General features: G+C 27.2%; 1 protein-coding gene across 1 annotated transcript; it reads left to right on the forward strand.

Moving 5' to 3' along the window:
• The first annotated feature begins 20,614 nt into the window (after nucleotides 1-20,614).
• LOC111292083 (senescence-specific cysteine protease SAG39-like) lies at nucleotides 20,615-21,865 on the forward strand. Its single transcript, XM_089767294.1, has 2 exons — nucleotides 20,615-21,066; nucleotides 21,156-21,865. Exons 1-2 carry the CDS (start codon nucleotides 20,634-20,636, stop codon nucleotides 21,746-21,748), a joined length of 1,026 nt encoding a protein of 341 aa, XP_089623420.1. The 5' UTR covers nucleotides 20,615-20,633; the 3' UTR covers nucleotides 21,749-21,865.
• The last annotated feature ends 574 nt before the right edge of the window (nucleotides 21,866-22,439 follow it).

Below are 22,439 nucleotides of genomic sequence, written 5' to 3' on the forward strand. Positions count from 1 at the left end.
ATGAAGTCATGATCCAACAAAAAAGAAAGAATACCTTAAGTTGTAGAGCAAATTGAGTTTAGAAGTTTTGAACATATTCTAGAAAATGTTGAAACATGCAAGAAACAACAAAAGTGGAAGAAAAAAGATAAAAAAAAAAGATGATTGGATGTTATGACTGAAGAAACAAAAATGATGAATGCCCAAAAGAAAGTCCTAAAATGATACTTGGTCTAATCACCTTCAAACATATGTTTTGGGCTTGTTTATCCATTCTTTTAGAACCTCAAACCTTGGCCTATATTGCATGCCTTGAAAAGTCCATTTTAATCAAACATGGATGCTTGAACTGAAGAGTTTGTTTCTTGTAAAATCTTTCATGACCAACTTTGCTTTTGTCTATTTTATTTTTCACAAGAATACTTGAGTGCACGATGAATCATAAAGAAAAAAGAAAGAGAAAAATGAAAGAATGAAGCTCTAGGGTGAAAACCTAAAAATGGGCAATCTAGAGTGAGAATGAGATTACATCATGAAAACCCATCGCAACCAATGATTGAGATGTATGTAAGGGTTATCATAGAAAATCTTAGCCTTGCCTAATATGATCTTGAATTTACCATAGTTGGTCTTGGCATTTATTAAAATACCATATTATGATACTAAAAAAGGTGTCAAATCTAATTTAACCATTAAAGAACCTCCCCAAAGAATTTGTTGTTGAGCTTAGATAAAAATTCAATTTTGCATACAGACCTTAATTTGACAATTAATCATCTAAGCTATTTGAAAAAATAAAATTGCCATTTTATTCAAACATGTGCATAATAATGATCACCATTTTTTAGAGACTTAAGAGTTACATTGTTTCATAAAGGTTAATTAAGGCAATTTTTTTTTATGAAAATTTTGTCACTAAAATAAAATGTTTTTAGGGAAGAAAATTTTTTTTTTAGGAAAATAAGGGGCAGTATTGGAAACACCTTTTAATGCAAAAAATATCTTTAATCGATTGAGTTTTACCATAGTTCGATGGCTCATTTTCTTTAATTCCCTTTCATCAAATTTGAATTGGTCATATGCATGTTTGATTTGAAGATGAAAAATGGAAAGAAAAGTCGAGAAGTTAAAAATTGTTAAGAAAGAAAGCAAAATTGATGAAAAGTGAGCAATAAAGAAAGGATTTGGAATTGAGATGAAAGATTCAGGATTGAAAGAAAAAGAACTTTGAAAAAAAAAAATTTTGGGCAATTGTATATCTTGACTTCTTTTAAGAAATAATTTTTTTTGAGCATTTGAATCTTTTGACTTTTCATTTGCATCATTAGCTTGTCCTTCATTGATAAAGCATGTGTGTATTGGTATTTTTGAAAAAGACATTTTACATTTCATGTACATCATTTTAAGAAAAGACATTTTTATTTCATGTACATCATTTTATGAAAAGACATTTGCATTTCATTTGCATCATCATTTTAAGAGAAGACATTTGCATCATAATGGTGTTCACCAATTTTGGAAACATTAAAAAATGAAAAGAAAAGGGGCAAAAACATATTCAAAAGATCAAGAATTTTTAAAAATTTCAACAAGATGGCACAAGATGAGAGCTTTGAGCCCAATCTAGCTGGCAAGAAAGTTCTTAAGCCAGTGAACTCAGCATCAATCAAGAAAAATATTGTGATAAATTATTTTCAAAGTTCTCGATGGTAATATCCGAGTATTAAAGTATGAATTTTATTTTCTTGGTGGTGATATCCAAGACATTTTCAAAATCACTCGATGGTGATATTCGAGTTTAAACTTTGAATTTGCAATTGTATTTAATTTGGTGGCAATATCCAAAGTCATTCAAAATCACTTGGTGGTGATATTTGAGTTTAAAGTTTGAATTTGCACTTTTAAGTCCTTCGGTGGTGATATCCAAAGTCATTTACATCTTCTTAGTGGTAATTTATGAGTATTAAGGAATTGTATTTTCTTGATAGTGATATTCGAGTTTCTTCTAAGTGGTGATATTCAAAATCATTTACATATTCTCAGTGGTGATATCTGTGTGTTAAGACTTGAATTGTATTTTCTCGATGTTGATATGTGAGTTTCCTTCGATGGTAATATCCAAAGTCATTTGCATCTTCTCGGTGATAATATCTGAGTGTTAAAGCTTGAATTGCATTTTCTCGATGGTAATATTTGAGTTTTTTTCGGTGGCAATATTAAAAATCATTTGCATTTTCTCAATGGTGATATTCGAAATCATTTGCATTTTCTCGATGGTAATATTTAAATGTTAAGGCTTGAGTTGCATTTTCTTGATGGTGATATTCGAGTTTCCTTCAATAGTGATATTTGAAATCATTTGCATCTTTTCAGTAGTGATATCCAAGTGGTAAGGCTTGAATTGTATTTTCTCGATAGTGATATTTGAGTTTTCTTCAGTGGTGATATCTGAAATTATTTGCATTTTGTCAGTGGTGATATCCGAGTGTTAAAAATCATTTGCAATTTCTTTGATGGTGATATCCGAAGTCATTTGCATCATCTCAGTGGTGATATCCGAGTGTTAAAAATCATTGTATTTTCTTCAGTGGCGATATTCGAAGTCATTCAAATCATCTCGATAGTGATATCTGAGATCATTTATCCTTCGATGGTGATATTTGGAGTTATTTTTTTATGATTTAATTTATTTTCATTGAACCTCTATTTAGAGCGACCGTTTTTAAGATGATAAAATTTTTAAAGTTACTGAGCCTCTACCAAGAGGAGCCTTTTTTTTTTTTTTTAGATTTTAAAGTTTCAAAAGTTGTTGAGCCTTGAGAAATAGGAGCATTTTGATTAGTTTAAATTCAAAAAAAGAAAAATCTTTTGACTCTAGATAAAATTGATGTCTTTGTCTTTGCTCTATTCCTAATTCTCAGTAATGTGCAAATAGGGGTAACTGTAGACACTAAATTTGTCTGGATTTTGAATTGGGTCTTGTTTTAAAATTTATCGAGTATATCAGATTCCCAAGCCCGAAGCCCAATTTCATTTCAATCGAGCCCAAGACCTGATTTTGATTAGGCCCAAGTTCCAATTTCATTTTAAGCCTCAGGCTTGTTTATCTTATTAATTTATTAAACAAAAATACAAAAAAATAGAAATAAACAAAAAACAAAAAAATACAAGAAAACAAAAAAACAAAGGGGGCAGGGAGTGCCTGGTGCCATGCATAACACCACTAGCACACCCGTCCCTACCAAGACCCTGTGCTTACCCAGGCATAGGGCCAACACCAACAAACAGAAGAAATAAAAGGCAGAGGGAGGCTGTAAGGCACCCCATTTTGCCAGGCCTTTTGTCACCTGCCCAGGCACAAGGCCATGGCCAAAGCTTTGTAAATAGAGCTCTTGGCTAACCCCAAATGGAGAAGGATAGAGAGGGAGAGACCCTACAAAAAATATTTTGTAAAGAAAACAAAACAAAGAAATCTAGAAAGAAAAACACAGTTCTCATCATAGGGAGGAACCATCATCGCCAACCACCTACATCAAAAAACAAAAAAATAGTCAATTTTAGTTTATAAAAAAAGAAAGAGAAGGGAGATTGAAATGTTAAGCCCTGATCTACATCGATAAGGGTTGTTTTGATGAAAAAATGATCGGATCCATAAAGAGCTCATTGAGGAGAATATTTTGGTACATTTTTTGGATTTTTCAATGGTCGACCAACAACGGCCGTCACAATGGATAGCGACTGATTGGTTCTGTTTAGAGAGAAAAGGTCTAAGAGAGGGAGAGGGTAGAGAGAGAAAAAACCAAAAAAATGAGTTAAAAAATTGGGCTTTATAGAAATTGAGAAAAGCAAAAACGACACCATTTCAAAAGCATCAAAATGACGTGGTTTTGAGCAATAGGTCTGTGTTTCAGCCCATAACCCGACCCAGGGTTCGCATACCCAACTCGATGACCTAGTATCTCTCAGCCTCTGATCGATCCAAATGAATCGAACTAGACAGAACTGGACCAGCCCAAATCGCTGAACTCGACCAGACTACCGAACCACCCAGACTGGCATTGATCGATCCAATTCAAGTGATTTTTTTTGAATTTTTTTAAATATTATTTTTGTTATTTTAAATTTTGTTATTAATATTTATGTATGTTAAAATGTTTAAATTTGCTAGAATAAACTTTTGTTGTTTTATAATAATAATTAATAAAAATAAATAATGAAATATATAGTAAAAATTTGTGATAATTTTGTTAATAAAAAAAATAAACTTTATAATAATAATACAAAAGTAATAAAAATGTAAGAAAAGGAAATTTTGATTCGACGATGAGATTCAAAGGTATTCCGAGTGGTGATACCTATGAAATCTTTAGGTAAGAAGATTTTTTTTAAATACTACCAGTGTATTGGAATATTTATAAAAAATTTTCAATACAATAAAAATTTTCTTTTTTTTATAAAATAGTAAATAAAAATGAAATAATAAATTAAGAATAAGTAATATAAAAAAGTAGAAAAAAGGAAATTTTACTCGATGAAGGGATTCTAAAAGGTATTACGAGTAGATAGGCTTTATGAAATCCCTAGGTGAGAAGATTTTTTTTTATATTACTAATGTGTTGGAATATTATAGAAAATCTTCAATATAATAAAAATTCTTGTTTTCTTCAAAGTTTTAAATGAAAAATAATAATAAAAATCAATAAAATTTCTCAAGAGTAAAATAAAATGTGTGCATCAACATGTTAGCATGCACGGTATATTTTTTTTCGAAAAGAAAATTTGAGCATCCGAGAATGAGATTCTAAGGTATTTCGAGAAGAGATGCCTAAGAAATCTCTAAGTGAGAAAGAGTTCTTCTAATGTTACCAATGTACTGGAACATTTTAAGAATTATTTCAATAAAAGGGTTCTAATTTATTTTTCTTGAATTAAACTTGAAAAATAAATATGAAATAAAATTGAAAGAGAAAACAAAATTGCAATAAACAAAAGAAATCAAGGAAATTATTTTTCAAACATCGAAAATGAGACTATTTTTATCAAAATTAATGGATTAACCTTAATTAATTGGTATCGTTTCAAATGGGCGTCGTGGAGGTGCTAATCCTTCCCTACGCGTAACCAACTCCCAGATCCAGATTGTTTCGTAAACCATAAAATTATCTTTTTAATAAATTTTAATTAATTTTAAAATCTTATTAAAAGAATATATTTTAATAAGTGACCAATCACACCTAGCCAAAAAAGATTGGTGGTGACTCCATTTTTATTTTCATTTCCAATTCATCGGACGGCTCAAAAACCATTATGACACTGATTAGTAGATTAGAATCTCTTCTTTAGGGACCCTTAGTCAAGCTTAGAAGCTTCTTAAAAGGATAGATTCACTAGGTGACCAATCACACCTAGATAATATATTGGTGGCGACTCTTTAAAGTCAAGTCTAGCTATAGGTTAACAAATTTATATGTTATGACAACTAGTTTTAAGCCTAGTTTACCTGGCACCCAGGTTTTAAACCCAAATTAGCTAGCATCAATCAAAAGTTAAGCTCAGATTAGCTAGCACATAAGCCTAGTTTAGCTGGCATATAAGCCCAAATTAGTTGAAAAAGTTCACATCTTTTTTTCCCTTTTAAGTGGTGAAGTCTTTTTGAATCAACAAAAATCTCCGGGTATAGAATCATTCAATCCATTGAGAGAAATAATTTTCACTTCTTTCATTTCTAATAGGGATCATCAATTCTCCTAAAAATTTAAGTTTATCCAAGTTTTAAGCTTAGTTTAGTTGACACCCAATGAAAATTTAAGCCCAGTCTAGTTGGCACCTAGTGAAAATTTAAGCTTAGTGTAGTTGACACTCAATCAAAAGATAAGCCCAGTTTAGTTGGCACCAATGAAGTTTTAAGCCTAGTTTATCTAGCACCAATGAAAATTTAAGCCTAGCTTAGTTGGCACTCAGCAAAAATTTAAGCCCAATTTAGCTAGCACCTAGGTTTTGAGCCGACCTTAGCTAGAACCCAATGAAGATTTAAGCCTAGCTTAGCTAACATTCAATGAAATTTAAGCCTAAATTATTTGACTCTCACAAAAGTTTAAGCCTAGTTTAGTTGGCACCTAATAAAGTTTTAAACCCAGTTTAGCTGGCACTTAACGAAGTTTTAAACCTAATTTAGTTGGCACTTAATAAAGTTTTAAGGCCAACTTAACTGGCACCCAATGAAATTTAAGCTTAGTTTAACTGACCCTCAATGAAAATTTAAGCCTAGTGTAACTAACACCAATGAAGTTTTAGGCCCAGTTTATTTGGCATCAATAAAAATTTAAGCCAAACATAGTTGGCATCTAATAAAAATTTAAGCCTAGTTTAGCTGGCACCTAGGTTTTAAGCCCAGCTTAGCTGACACCCAATGAAGATTTAAACCTAGCTTGGCTAGCACTCAATGAAATTTAAGTCCAGATTATCTGACAGTTAATGAAGTTTTAAGCCTAATTTAGCTGGCACCCAATGAAATTTAAGCTTAGTTTGGCTAACACCCAATGAAAATTTAAACCTAGTATAGTTGGTACCAATAAAAACTTAAGCTTAGTTTAGCTAGTATGTTAGCCTAATTTAGCTGGCACATAAACCCAAATTAGTGGTCACCCTCATTTGACTTGCGGTTTAATCTTGATCACTTCACTCGACCTACAGTTTAATCCTAGTTATCTTTACCTTTTGACTCATGATTTAATCCTGATCGTCATAAAAACTAAAAAATAATAAAAAAGATAAAAGATAAGAAAAAGAAAAGATAAAAACAAAAAAAACATAAAAATAAAGAAAAAAAAAACTAAACTAAACCAAAAAAATACAAAACAAAAAAAAACATAAAAAATTTTTAGGAAGTAGTATCCAAACAAAATTGTTGTCTATGTCTTTGCATTATTACTAATCCTAAAAAATATACAAAGAGGGATAGTTGTAGATACCAAATTTTTTTCGAGATATTTTATCTTTTTAATCCAGGCTTATTTCTATAATTAGGCCTCGATCATCAATTTTTCAAGTCCATTAATGGTCCTTTTTCAAATGTTCAAAAATGAGGCCCATTATGGGACTCATGGTGTTGCTCGTTGTATAGACTCGATTGAAAACCCAAAATGACCCAATAAAAGGCTCGATGAAATATTAATCTTCAAAGCCCACTAATGGCCTATTACTAGCCATTAAAAAAGATAATAAATAATAATGAATATATGAAAATCATTACATAAAAAACAAATAAAAATATATAATAATAAATAAAAAATATAAATATATAAAAAATATAAAAACAAATAAAAATGTTATACAAATTCAAATATATATATACAAATAAAATATAAATATATAAAAAATAATTAAAAAGTATTAAAGACATTAAAAGATATATATAAAAATTATAAAGGGATTTTTACCCATAATAAAGTCATAAGAGACCACAAAATATGGCTCTAACCTAAAGATTAAAGAAGCCCATTTGGCTTAAAAAAGAAAAACTGTATGAAAGGCTAAAATACATGCATGAAATTGGGTGGCCAATGTGGGAAGCTGCTAGGCAAAAAAATTGACTACAAAAGGAAGAAAACTATAAAAGCTAACACGTGCATGAGAGTAAGAGGGCATGAAGGTGAGAAAGAGGCATGGTTTAAGACCCTCACAATGTGGGGCATTTTGGAAACCAAAAAAACTGAAAAAAACTAAAAAAATGGCACCAAAATTAAAGACATTATAGAGAAAATAGAAAAAAAAACCAAAAAAGCAAAAAAACATGAAAAAAATATATGGTGGAGACAAAAAAGGGGATGCTTTTCCAGAGAGGCATCCAAAGCATGAGGAAAAACTAAAAGTCAAGACCTGAAGAAAGGAAAAAAAAGAGGATGAGCATTTAGGTAAGAGAAAAACCAAGGGAGAATTTTTGGCAAAAAATAAAAGAAGAAGCCAGGAGAAAAAAAAGCATTTAGGTGGAGGGGATAAAGAAGAAAATTTGAGAAAAAAAAAGAAATAGGAAAAAAAAAGAGAGAAGAAAAACCAGTGAAGGGAGAGTAGGAAAGGCCTAAAAAATGGCAAAGAAGCCAGTTGTGAGAAGTGGCAAGCAAACAAAAAAAGAGAAAGGAAGGCATTTGGGAAAAAAATAAAAAAAAATTGAGCAAACCAATAGCCAACAAAAGGGAGAAAAAGAAAAAAACGCCAATAAATAGGCGACGCAGACTAGCAGAAAAGCAAAAAAAAAAAAAACAGAAGCTACAAAAAAAAGCTGGTAGTAGAATTAAAAAAAAAGGTAATAGAAATAGTAGCAACGCGAGAAATCAGATGCCAAAGGAAACAAGAAAGGAACATGAATTTCATAATGTATTATCGATCCGGAGACTCAATCGCTAGATGTAAGAATTTGAAAATCATGAAAAATACGGAGAGTTGCCATTAATCTTTTTTAGGGTGTGATTAGCCACAAAAAAATTTTATCTTTTTAATAAAAATAAGGAATTTATTAAAAAGACAATTTTGATTTACAAAAGTAGAATTTGGTTCGGGAGTTGGTTTCGTGTGGAAAAAGATTAGTACCCCCACAATACCCATAAAATTGGTACCAATTAAGAATGCATTATTTGTAATTTTGGATAAAAATGGTTTTCTATATGAAATTTGATTATAATTCCCTTTGTTTGTAAGAAATAAAATTAGTTAAAATTTTTTATGAAGGAATATTAATGAAATCTTTAAATTAAAGAAATGCTATCGAAGTCTCTAACATAAAGGCAGAATTCAAAAATAGTCTTTTCATTTAAGATTTATCATAACATTCCTTTTAAAATTAATAAAATAACATTTTTTGTAAATGATAATTATTGATAACTCTCCAACATTTAGGCATAGTACCAATCAATTATATTTCATGGAATGTTATTTTAATTTTATTTATTTAAAACAAAAATTTAAGAAAACTTTTGATGAAAAAAATATAATATAATTAATATTAAACATCCATAACTAGAGCAAACATATATATATATATATAAGCATTATAAAAGAAAACATTAATTTAAAAGAAATGAAACATATGCAACATGATGATCAAGTGGAAGTTTAAGAACCGGTTTTTTAAATATAAAGAAACCACCTGGACTCTTCAACATTTAGGCATAGTTTGGGTGTGAATTTTTATATTTAAAAAAATCCCATCCTATTATCTGTTATTAATTTAACAAATTTATTTTGGGTTTGTAGAAACGTATAAAAGTTTTTAATGAAATAAAATTTCCTAAATACCCCAACATCTAAGCAGTATTCAGGAACATATTACTTCATAAAAAGTTTTCATGCAAATCCTTATAAATTTAAAAACGAATTTGGTGATTTGGGTTTGAATTTTAAGATTTTACAAACCTCTCTAAAAGTCTTCAACATCTGGGCAAACTTTCGGAGCAAGTTCATTTTTATAATTATTCCAAAAATTATTTTTGATAGTCTTATACTTTTATACGCATTTCTTTTTTGTTTTATGAAATTTGTTATTGTTATTGCTATTATTACTATTATGCATAAATTTAAAGTTTATGAAAAACAAAAATAAAACATAGCTAACATAAATTTAAACATGAAACATTGAATTAAAACAAGCATGAGAATCCAAACCATAAAAAAAATTTAACAATGCATAAAATTAAACTTATAATTAAATTTAAACAACCTAAAATAAAATATAAGTATGATTAAGAAATTTTAAGTGAAGAAAATTTTTTACTTTACTATTTTATTTTTAATTATTGTACTCATGCCAAACCTAAAAAAATATAAGATCCAATTACCACCACCATGGTCCCATACCATGGCTTTTCATAGATGATGTTGTTATCATACATGTAAAATATATATATATATTTTTATAAAAGAGGTACCACTCTACCAACACAAATAGAAGAAACTTAAAGATTCAAATCTTTCTATAAGCCATAGCCATGTAATAGAATAAAACATAAACAGAAAACAAATTGAAGCATTAAGCTTTTTTTTACAAGAGCTACAATTAAGCACAAGCATGGAAGAAAAAGGTTTGAACTTCCCCTCAAGCAAACATATCGTATACAACACGTGAAAAGAGAAAGCTTTGTGTTTCTAAGCAACAATTCACACGTAAAAAAAGGATCATTAGAAAAACCAAAACTATAGTATTCATTCTATTCACCAAGAAAAAAGACTTGGGGATGATGAAAGGGCTAGCTTATGTGAGCAAACAAAGGTATAACATACAAACATTAAGAGAACAAGAAAACATAAACAAACAACCTACAACCAGTTTTAAACCATCACCAATAAAGTTTTAAAATTCATGAGCAGCCAAAAGAGAACCTGGGCTAAACTGAAACATGTTTGTGGAACTTAAAGCTTTCTTATCATTTTTTTAGCATAAAAACTAAAGCCCAAACTCATACTTAAGTCTTACTTGAAAAACTTGAGCCATATACAGAAAACAGAGACTAAAGAGATGGCTAGAATCGCTAAGGCAGTAAAGGAAGCAACTTTCAAAATCTAGGTGGAAGAAACGACCAAATCGTGACTATTCATGAAAAGCCAAATAACATGGTTTGGGTTATCCAACCTTTTTAAGGTTTTTACTTATTTTCAGCTTGTAATAACTAGAGGGTGGTCATGAGAAATGGAAAGGCAAAGACTGTTAAGACTTTGTGGCATGAGGTCAATTGCTGTAGCTACCATTAGAAGAGGCAATAGCTACTTGGCAGTACCAAAAAACAAGAAATAGAGCTCTAACCATTTTTGTAAAAAAAGCAACATAGAACATGTAAAACTTTAAACTTTATCAACATTCACACCAAAGTCCAAAGCATGTAAGGAACAAATAAGAATACTTTGCAAAAAAGATCATGGTAGTTGCAAAAATAGTGTAACAACAATGATATAAATGGCAAACTTATGCCTTTGTATGGGTTGTATCACCTTTTAAACTTTTTTTGTTTTTAGCTTCTTTTTCTTTATGTTTTTGCTTTCTTTTCTTTTTACTGGAAGCTTTTTTTTTTTTTCAACTAGCCCTTCTCTCCTTTATCCATTCAATAGACCTTCTTCTAAGAAAAAAAATACTTCAATCTTGATTAATAAGGACCCTTGAATGAAATCTCATCCAAGGGTCAAATTTCCTCTTTTTTTTCTTTCCAAGGAGCCACATTTGGCTATTGGATCAAAAGTCAGAAAAAGATCCAATGATCCATATTAAACAATGCAAAGGTTGAATTTTTATGCCCTCCAAACTCATGAAAAGATCATTTTACCCATAGTATAAAGTTTTTGGTATTTATGCCATTTTCTTAGAAATCAATGTTTTCATACTCATTTTTGGGATTTTAAAATACCAAAAATTATAAAACATTATGAAATTAAGATTTGAAAAGTTTCATGAAAATTCAAGCTCGAGAAGGCCAAATTACAAAAAACCCCTATAAGGGTATTTTGGTAATTTCACCCTTCTCAGGGTGCTACTATGATTTTAAATATACTAAAAATTATGAAATATTATAAAATTAAGATTTGAAAAGTTTCATGAAATTTTGATCTCGGAAAGGTCAAATTACAAAATACCCTTTAAAGGGTATTTTAGTAATTTCATACTTTTTGAGGTACTGCTATGATTTTAAATGTATCTGAAAAGTTTCACAAAAATTCGAGCTTGAAAAAGTCAAATTATGAAAATATCCTTATAAAGGTATTTTGATAATTTCATCTTTTTCGAGGCACTGCTATGATTTTAAATACATCAAAAATCATAAAATGTTATAAAATTAAGATTTAGAAAGTTTCATGAAAATCTGAGCTTGGGAAGGTCAAATTACATAAATACCCTTATAAGGATAGTTTGGTAATTTTGCCCTTCTCAGGGAACAATGAAAATTTTAGTGTTTCGAATAACCCCAAATTTAATTGTAAACCACATTGATTTCAATTAGGTTTTGAGTTTTGAGTTTTGAGAATTAACCTGAGCTCTATCCATTTTGACCAAAATATATGCAATTTTGACTTTATTTAACTTGATTTGACTTGAGCTAACTTTGGATTCCTGAATAGGCAAATTTGTGGGCTTTTTATAGGTTGTAAATGATTCTGCTAAATGGTCTCAGCCCTTGTTCACAAGTGAACCCCATGTCAATTAAGTTAAAATATGTCCCGGACAAAATTTGGTGTCTATAGTGAAGAACTAGGGTACTTGTTTTTTGCATGAAGTGGTTTGGTATGAACTTAAAGCTCCATTAGCTTTTGTTTTCATGAAATTCATGCTTTGCGTTGAAGTTGTCTTGTTTTTCCTTTTCATTTCCTTTGCATTTGTTTTATATATCAAGGTTGCATAGAGTTAAGGTTCATTTGTTTCTATTTGTTTTTCTTTCATTTTTCATTTTTCTGGTTTGGCATACTTTGTTTGTAGGAGCATAAGCCTTCATTTCATGCAATGCATGGGGTATATTTTCTCTTGTAGGTTACACTCATTTGGGAATTAATTGAAAAACAAGCTTTGATTCAAAAGAAAATACATTTAGGAAACTATTTGAGGAGTAAACCAATTATATATATGTATATATACATTTCATTATTATTTTGTTGATAAACAAAGACTTAAAACATAATTGATAATTTATTTTTAAAGATTATTTTCGTTTATATTTCTATTATTCATATTTACGCACATTTTTTATGTTGGTTAAGCTTGGTTATAATTTAAGTTTCATGAATTTCATTTTCCTTGTTGATCACATTTCAATGTCTATTTTAATTTTTATGCAATTTAATTCTTCATGCTTAAATTCCTACTTTGAATATAATTTACTTCTTATATATTTTTAGATTTATGCAAAAACTAATAATGATAATTTTTTAAAAAATATATATAACGAAATTCTGAAATCCTTGCTTAGATGTTGGAAGGAATAAAAATGTATTTTAAAAATAATAATAATAGTTTCGCCTAGATGTAGGAAAATTATTAAATAAAAAAATTAAATAATAATAATATTTTAATAAAAAAATATATAAAAATATAAAATTTTATTTTTTAGAGAAATAAAAAAAAAACTTGCTTCGAAAGTATATCTAGAAGCTGGAGATTTTTAAGAAGGTTTGTAAAGTTTTGAAATCTTAAAACAAAATCTTGATTGAAACCCTAAACCTTAGGTAAATCCTAAAACCCTAAATGAAACCCCAAAACCCTAGGTGAATCCTTAAACCCTAAATAAAACCCTAAACCATAAGTAAACCTCAAAACCCTAACATGAAACCCTAAATTCATTCGAAACCTTAAAATCATTCCAAGATTCAAAGGTTGATATGAAAACCTTTTGTGAAATAATCTGTTCCTGAATGCCGCCTAGATGATGGTGTATTTAAAAAATTTTATTTCATTAAGAATTTTTATCCATTTTCGCAACTTAAAATAAATTTGTTTTGTTAAAATAACAAATATATAAATATAAAATAATAAAGAATAGAATGAGATTTTAAATATAAATAGCGCACCTAAACTTTGCCTAGAGGTTGGAGTGTCCAGGTGATCTTTTTATATTTGAAAACTTGATTCCTAAATTTGCATTTTATCATCATTTGCATGCATCTCTTTTTTTATATATTAATGTGTACATTTATAATGCTTATATATGTTTATTCTAATTATTGATATTTAACATTAATTATATTAAATTTTATTTTTTATTGCATAAAAAGTTCTTAAAATTTTAGTTTTAGACAAATAAAATTAAAATAGCTTTCCGTGAATATAAGTGTTGGTACTCTATCTAGATGTTGGAGAGTTGCCAATAATTATCCTTTACAAAGAATGTTATTTTATTATTTTTAAAAAGAATGTTGCGATAAATTTTAGATTAAAAGACTATTTTTGAATTCTACCTTTATGTCAAAGAATTTGAAGGTATTTCTTCAATCTAAAATTTTCATAATATTATTAAATAAAGATTTTTTAAAATTAATTTTCTTTCTAAAAGATGAAAGAAATTATAATTAAATTCTATATAGAAACCATTTTTATCCAAAATGATAAATAGCACATGATTAATTAGGGATGGGCATTGTAGGGATGTTGATATTTTCTCACGCGTAACCAAATCCAGAATCCAATCTTGTTTTGTAGATCAAAATTATTTTTTAATAAACTTGAAACCTGTTTTATTGTTTTATTAAAAAGATAAAATTATTGGATGGCTAATCACACCTTAAAAAAAATTTGGTAGTGACTTCCCGTATTTTTTCATGAATTTTAATTTTTACATTGAACAATCTAGTTTCCAAATTAATATGTTATGAAAAGCATATTCTAAGATTACTTTGAATTTTCATTTGTTCCCTTTGACAGTATATGTTTTTATTTTTTTCCCTTTATTTTCTTAATTTTAACCAATCTCTTTTAATAGTAGTACATAGTTGTTCAGATTAAAAATTAGAACCTTATTAGAAAAAAAATATTATTATTGGGATAAAAAATCAAGATACCAGAGTTTCTATCCTGAGAGAAAAGAAGGTTGCTTTGCCTGAAGCTAGGTGGTGACAAGCTATTCATCCATGTCAACATAGTTGTTAATTACAAGCATTCATAGCAAATTTATCACGTTTGGACTGTTGAATTGAAATTTTGTTGAATTTAGCAGTTGGAGACTAATGTAATCAATAGATGGAATTGGAGAGTTGCTATTGAAAGCTCCTAGTGTAAGAATCTTAAAAAGTTTGAATTCATATGAAATGTGAAATTTGTTACTTTTACTTTGTTTACAATGTAATATCTTAATGCCTATCTTACATTGTGTTCTAATCCTACTTTACTTGTTACTTTATACTATAACTAAATTATAATCCGTGCGATGCATATGAATATATATATATATATAAATTAATTTCTTTTGAAAATTATATTCAAATCTTTAAAACTCATAACATATATAAAATTTATAAATATTGACTTGTCATTAAAAAATAAACTTTCTAAAAATAGTAAAAAAATTATGTTTTTCTTTTGGATATTTTTGTTTACAATAATATTTATACACCTATAAAATTATATCAAATAAAATAAATTATGTCTTTTTTTAAAAAATAAAAATATATATTATTGAATGATAAATTAAATAATAAAAGAATTATTAACACATTTTCACTTTAGTAATCTTAACTAAATTATTATACAAAATATGAAAAATGTTAGAAAATATGTGAAAAAAGAAAAAAAATTAATTTTTATAAGAATGAAACTATAATAATAATAAAATATAACATAGAAAAATATATAAATAAAAAGAACAAATTGCAATAGTAATAGAATATACCTTTAAAAAATTACTGAAAAAATAAAAAAATTGATGTATAACACATTACATTTGTAATCTTAAATTTATAGAAAAATATTTTAGTGACAATTAGGATTAAATAGATAATTTTTAAAACTTAAAATGGATATAATAAGTGATAAAGATAATATTAAATTTTTTGCATTTATTTGAAATATAAATTTCATAATTAGAGTTCAAATAGATATAATCATTTTGATAATCTTATTATTTAAAGATTTAAAATAAAAATTTTTTGAATTTTCAAAATCTTATATCAAATTGCTTGAATTTTTAATGTCTTATGTAAATTTTTTAAATCAAGATAAAAAATTTGTTGAAATATTTGGATAAACTTAATCTTTATAATTTTTAAACATGTTTGAAAGATTTTGATAATTAAATAATTTTTTAAATAAAGTTATTTGGTAAAAAATTAAAATTATTTATTAAAAAATAAAATCCATATTTCATATTTTTAATTTTAGAATATATATCTCTAAATTGATTTGATTTTCTATTCTAATTTAAATAATTTTGATATTTAAAAATTTTAATTTGTAATTAAAAGAAACTATTTTATTTTTTAAAAAAACTATCCAACGTATCATTTAAGAGAGTTGTTCACTTAGATGCTTGTGTGACAAATTTATTTATGTATTTTGTTATATAATATATATATATATATATAAATAAGATAAAAGTAATTTTTAAACTTTAGAAATTAGATAACACTTTTGGGAGTTTTAGCAGTTGGAGACTAATGTAATCAATAGATGGAATTGGAAAGTTGCTATTGAAAGCTTCTAGTGTAAGAATCTTAAAAAGTTTGAATTCATACGAAATGTAAAATTTGTTACTTTTACTTTGTATACAGTTTAACATCTTAATGCCTATATTACATTGTGTTCTAATCCTATTTTACTTGTTACTTTATACTATAATTAGATTATAATCCATGTGATGCACATGAATATATATATATATATAAATTAACTTTTTTTCAAAATTATATTCAAATCTTTAAAATTTATAACATATATAAAATTTATATATATTGACTTGTTATTAAAAAATAAATTTTGTAAAAATAGTAAAAAAATTATGTTTTTCTTTTGGATATTTTTCTTTACAATAATATTTATACACTTGTAAAATTATATCAAATAAAAATAAATTATGTCTTTTTTTAAAAAATAAAAATATATATCATTAAATGATAAATTAAATAATAAAAGAATTATTAACACACTTTCACTTTAGTAATCTTGACTAAATTATTATACAAAATATGAAAAATGTTAGAAAATATGTGAAAAAAATTGAAAAAAATTATTTTTTTATAAAAATGAAACTATAATAACAATAAAATATATCGTAAAAAAATTTATAAACAAAAAAAAATTGCAATAGTAATAAAATATACCTTAAAAACAATTATTGAAAAAAAAAAAAAATTGATGTATAACACATTACATTTATAGTCTTAAATATGTAGAAGAACTTTTTAGTGACAATTAGGATTAAAAAGATAATTTTTAAAATTAAAATGGATATAATAAATGATAAAGATAATATTAAATTTTTTGCATTTATTTTGAAATATAAATTTAATAATTAAATTTCAAATAGATATAATCATTTTGATAATCTTATTATTTAAAAATTTAAAATGAATTTTTTTTTAATTTCAAAATCTAAGGTGAAACCCTAAATTCATTCCAAACCTTAAAATCATCCCAAGATTCAAGAGTTGATATGAAAAATTTTTGTGAAATAATCTGTTCCTGAATGTTGCCTAGATGATAATGTATTTAAGAAAATTTATTTCATTAAGAATTTTTATACATTTTTGTAACTTAAAATAAATTTGTTTTGTTAAAATAACAAATATATAAATATAAAATAATAAAGAATAGAATGATATTTTAAATATAAATAGTTATACCTAGACTCTATCTAGAGATTGGAGAGTCTAAGTGATCTTTTTATATTTGAAAATCTGATTCCTAAATTCACATTTTATCATCATTTGCATGCATCTCCTTTTTTTATATTCGTGTGTACATGTATAATGCTTATATATGTTTATTCTAATTATTGATGTTTAAAATTAATTCTATTATATTTCATTTTTTTTATTGCATAAAAAGTTCTTAAAAAAGTTTAGTTTCAAACAAATAAAACTAAAATAGCTTTTCATGAAATATAAGTGTTGGCACTCTATCTCGATATTAGAGAGTTACCAATAATTCTCATTTACAAAAAATGTTATTTTATTATTTTATAAGGAATGTTGCGATAAATTTTAGATGAAAAGATTATTTTTGAATTATGCTTTTATGTTAAAGAATTTGAAGATATTCTTCAATCTAAAATTTTCATAATATTTTTTAATAAAGATTTTTTAAAATTAATTTTCTTTCTAAAAGATGAAAAAAATTATAAGTAAATTTTATATAGAAACCATTTTTGTCCAAAGTTATAAATACCACATGATTAATTAATATTAATTTTATTGGTTTTGTGGGGATGTTGATCTTTCCTTATGCGTAACCGACTCTTGAACTTCATTTTATTTCATAGATCAAAATTATCTTTATAATAAATTTTAAACCCATTTTATTGTTTTATTAAAAAGATAAAATTTTTGGATGACTAATCACACCATAAAAAAGATATTGGGGATAACTCCCTGTATTTTTTCACGAATTTTAATTTTTATGTCCAGCAATTGCGTTTTCAAACTGATACATTATGACAAGTATATTCTAATTACTTTGAAATTTCAGTTGTATCCTCTGACAATATATGTTTTTATTTTTTTCCTTCCATTTTCTTAATTTTAACCAATCTCTTTTAATAGTAGTACATAGTTGTTCAAATTACAAATTAGAACCTTATTAGAAAAAAAACAATTATTTTTGGGATAAAAAATCAAGATACCAGAGTTTATATCTAGAGAGAAAAAAAGGTTGCTTTGCCTGAAGCTAGGTGGTGACCAGGTATATATCCATGTCAACATAGTTGTTGTTAATTAGAAGCATTCACAACAAGCTTATCACATTCAGACTCTTGTATTGAAATTTTGTTGAATTTAGCAGTTGGAGACTAATGTAATCAATAGATGGAATTGGAGAGTTGCTATTGAAAGCTCCTAGTGTAAGAATCTTAAAAAGTTTGAATTCATACGAAATGTGAAATTTGTTACTTTTACTTTGTTCACAATGTAATATCTTAATGCCTATTTTACATTGTGTTCTAATCCTACTTTGCTTGTTACTTTATACTATAACTAAATTATAATCCATGCAGTGCATATGAATATATACATATATATATATATATAAACTAATTTCTTTTAAAAATTATATTCAAATCTTTAAAACTCATAACATATATAAAATTTATAAATATTGACTTGTCATTAAAAAATAAACTTTCTAAAATTAGTAAAAAAATTATGTTTTTCTTTTGGATATTTTTGTTTACAATAATATTTATACACCTATAAAATTATATCAAATAAAATAAATTATATCTTTTTAAAAAAAATAAAAATATATATTATTGAATGATAAATTAAATAATAAAAGAATTATTAACACATTTTCACTTTAGTAATCTTAACTAAATTATTATACAAAATATGAAAAATGTTAGAAAATATGTGAAAAGAGAAAAAAATTAATTTTTATAAAAATGAAACTATAATAATAATAAAATATATCGTAGAAAAAATATATAAATAAAAAAATCAAATTGCAATAGTAATAGAATATACCTTAAAAAAGTTACTGAAAAAATAAAAAAATTGATGTATAACACATTACATTTGTAATCTTAAATTTGTAGAAAAATATTTTAGTGACAATTAGGATTAAATAGATAATTTTTAAAACTTAAATATAATAAGTGATAAAGATAATATTAAAACTTTTGCGTTTATTTGAAATATAAATTTCATAACTAGAGTTCAAATAGATATAATCATTTTGATAATCTTATTATTTAAAGATTTAAAATAAAAATTTTTTGAATTTTCAAAATCTTATATCAAATTGCTTGAATTTTTAATGTCTTACGTAAATTTTTTAAATCAAGATAAAAAATTTGTTGAAATATTTGGATAAACTTAATCTTTATAATTTTTAAACATGTTTAAAAGATTTTGATAATTAAATAATTTTTTAAATTAAAGTGATTTGGTAAAAAATTTAAATTATTTATTAAAAACTAAAGCCCATATTTCATATTTTTAATTTTAGAATATATATATATATATATATCTCTAAATTGATTTGATTTTCAATTCTAATTTAAATAATTTTGAAATTTAAAATTTTTTAATTTGTAATTAAAAGAAACTATTTTATTTTTTAAAAAACTATCTTACGTATCATTTAAGAGAGTTGTTCACATAGATGCTTGTGTGACAAATTTATTTATGTATTTTGTTACATAATATATATATATATATAAATAAGATAAAAGTAATTTTTAAACTTTAGAAATTAGATAATACTTTTGGGAGTTTTAGAAGGAAAGACCTTCTAATTTTATTGCACTTTTGGGTAGCCATCGAAAAGATTTTAGTGTACTTGAAATTTTTTAATAGTAGAACAATTATTTAATCCGTAAATGTAGATAAGTGGCCGCGCCATGTAAATTATAGTGCATTTTGGTTTGGTTGATTTATCTGTGTGTTTTTCCGTTGTTTCTTGGACAAATTTTCAACCGAAGAGCAAAAGTCTAGGCTTAGGCAAAGCTTCAGAGCAAAGGAAGTTAAAACAAGGCCTTCTGTTATTTATAAAAAATTATATTAATACACAAAAATAACTGGATGCGATAAGCTACTTTTTTGGTGTATCCACCAAAAGATATTGCTTTGAGTAATATTAAACTATTAATGAACAGCTTTCCTTAATTGTCACATGACTGAAACGGCACGATGACACCAATTTTGTTCGGCTTAATATATATGTGGTTAGCTATTTTGAATACAAAATCCAACTCCTTCCAAACCACTATCACTAACGATAAAACTGTCTATAAACTATACCTGTACATGGATTTAAGTTTGAACATTAACTCCATTCATTCTACCATATTTATCAGACCAATTCTGATAATAGTCTTCATCAGAATATCTTCAAGGGCACGAAGATAAGCAAGAAGTGATCTCGAAGTTCCTAAAACAAGTATGTTATTCAGGAAATTTTTTACTATATAAGTGAAAGGATTCATCAAATTTTAGTGTGCCTTATCAATTTTCAACTCTTCAATCCTAGCAGCTACCCCGCCATGGCATACAAAAGCCAGTACCAATGCATTTGTTTGGCCTTAATCTTCACAGTTGGTGCTTTAGTTTGTCAAGCCACATCACGCTCTCTTCAAGATGCATCGATGTATGAAACGCATGAGCAATGGATGGCCCGTTATGGACGAGTGTACCAGGACAACAATGAGAGGGAGGGACGTTTCAATATTTTCAAACAAAATGTGGCTCGCATAGAATCTTTCAATAGTGCCAATGACAAACCTTACAAGCTCGGTGTCAATCAATTTGCAGATCTTACAAACGAAGAGTTCATTGCTTCTCGAAATAGGTTCAAGGGCCATATGTGTTCCAACAAGGCTACGACTTTCAAATATGAAAATTTCACTGCATTACCTTCTACCGTGGACTGGAGAAATAAAGGAGCTGTAACACCTATTAAGGACCAAGGCCAATGTGGTATGTTCAAAGTTTTTATAAGAAATAATGGTTTTTGGTTCTTCTAGCTAATTATTAGTTCTAACTGTCGATGTATGATTGAAATACAGGAAGTTGTTGGGCATTTTCGGCTGTGGCAGCCATGGAAGGGGTTACTAAACTAGCAACAGGTAAGCTAGTTTCCTTGTCTGAGCAGGAGTTGGTTGACTGTGATACCAAAGGTGAAGATCAAGGCTGTCAGGGTGGTTTGATGGACGATGCTTTCCAATTCATCCAGAAAAACAAAGGCCTCACAACTGAATCGAATTACCCTTACAAGGGAGTTGATGGCACATGCAATACCAACAGGGAAGCCAACCATGCAGCCAATATTAATGGACATGAAGACGTGCCAGCCAATAATGAAGAGGCATTACAGAAGGCAGTTGCAAACCAGCCGGTTTCTGTTGCTATTGATGCTGGGGGGTTTGAATTCCAGTTCTACTCAAGTGGTGTATTTACAGGAGATTGTGGCACTGACCTAGATCACGGTGTTGCTGCTGTTGGTTATGGAGTGGATGCTGATGGGACTAAGTATTGGTTAGTAAAGAACTCTTGGGGCACTAGCTGGGGTGAAGAAGGGTACATTAGGATGCAGAGGGATGTTGGCGCAAAGGAAGGCCTTTGTGGCATAGCAATGCAAGCTTCTTACCCTACTGCTTGAACTTCATTACCATAGCCTATATATATATTCTGCTCTCGATGTAATATAAACATATTTAAAACAAACATGAGACCAATAGGAACTATGATGCCTGCTTTCAATATCCTATATGTGCTTGTATTTTCTAAGAAAAAGGAATTACTGAAGGAATGACTTGTGTATTATATATTACACATTAAATTATTTATCTACTATCGTCTCACTTGCACATCTCAGCTCTTTTATTTTTTAAACCACAATTTTATGACTATTCCAGTGCCTATATATGGAATACTAGTGCCATTTTTTAAAATAGAACGACCATTAATTCATCTTGATTCTGTGTGCTAACGGAAGTTCCTTTTGTGAGTTTAAGAGGGAGAGTGCGAAGGAAGTATCAATATTTGAGAGAGTTGAGAAACCGCCATAACTAATAAAAATAGTGATGAGCACATCATGAGGAAAAAAAAAATGATGACTTGCAGCAGCATCAGCTTGAATTCTTGACAAATGAACAGTAGAAATGGAGTACTTGATAATTAGACTAAAAGGTCTGAAGAGTGAGTATAATCATCTATTTTCTTACGAATATCAAGCAAGAAAAATGATCCGCCAACTATTCTTCTTCCCGAGTAATCCTAAAATTTTTTATTCTTTGTTAAATAATTATTTATTTATGTATATCGAAAAAATATATATTCAATAATATTAA

Source organism: Durio zibethinus, chromosome 10, assembly GCF_047325235.1.
Source record: "Durio zibethinus cultivar Kanyao isolate XHJ-2024 chromosome 10, ASM4732523v1, whole genome shotgun sequence".
In the NCBI taxonomy this organism is placed as follows: domain Eukaryota; kingdom Viridiplantae; phylum Streptophyta; class Magnoliopsida; order Malvales; family Malvaceae; genus Durio; species Durio zibethinus.

Bases quoted from the DNA above. Each gene is read 5' to 3' on its own strand.
- LOC111292083 (XM_089767294.1), top strand. From the start codon at position 20,634: ATGGCATACAAAAGCCAGTACCAATGCATTTGTTTGGCCTTAATCTTC. The intron at 21,067-21,155 runs GTATGTTCAAAG...ATTGAAATACAG, and splicing joins TAAGGACCAAGGCCAATGTG to GAAGTTGTTGGGCATTTTCG.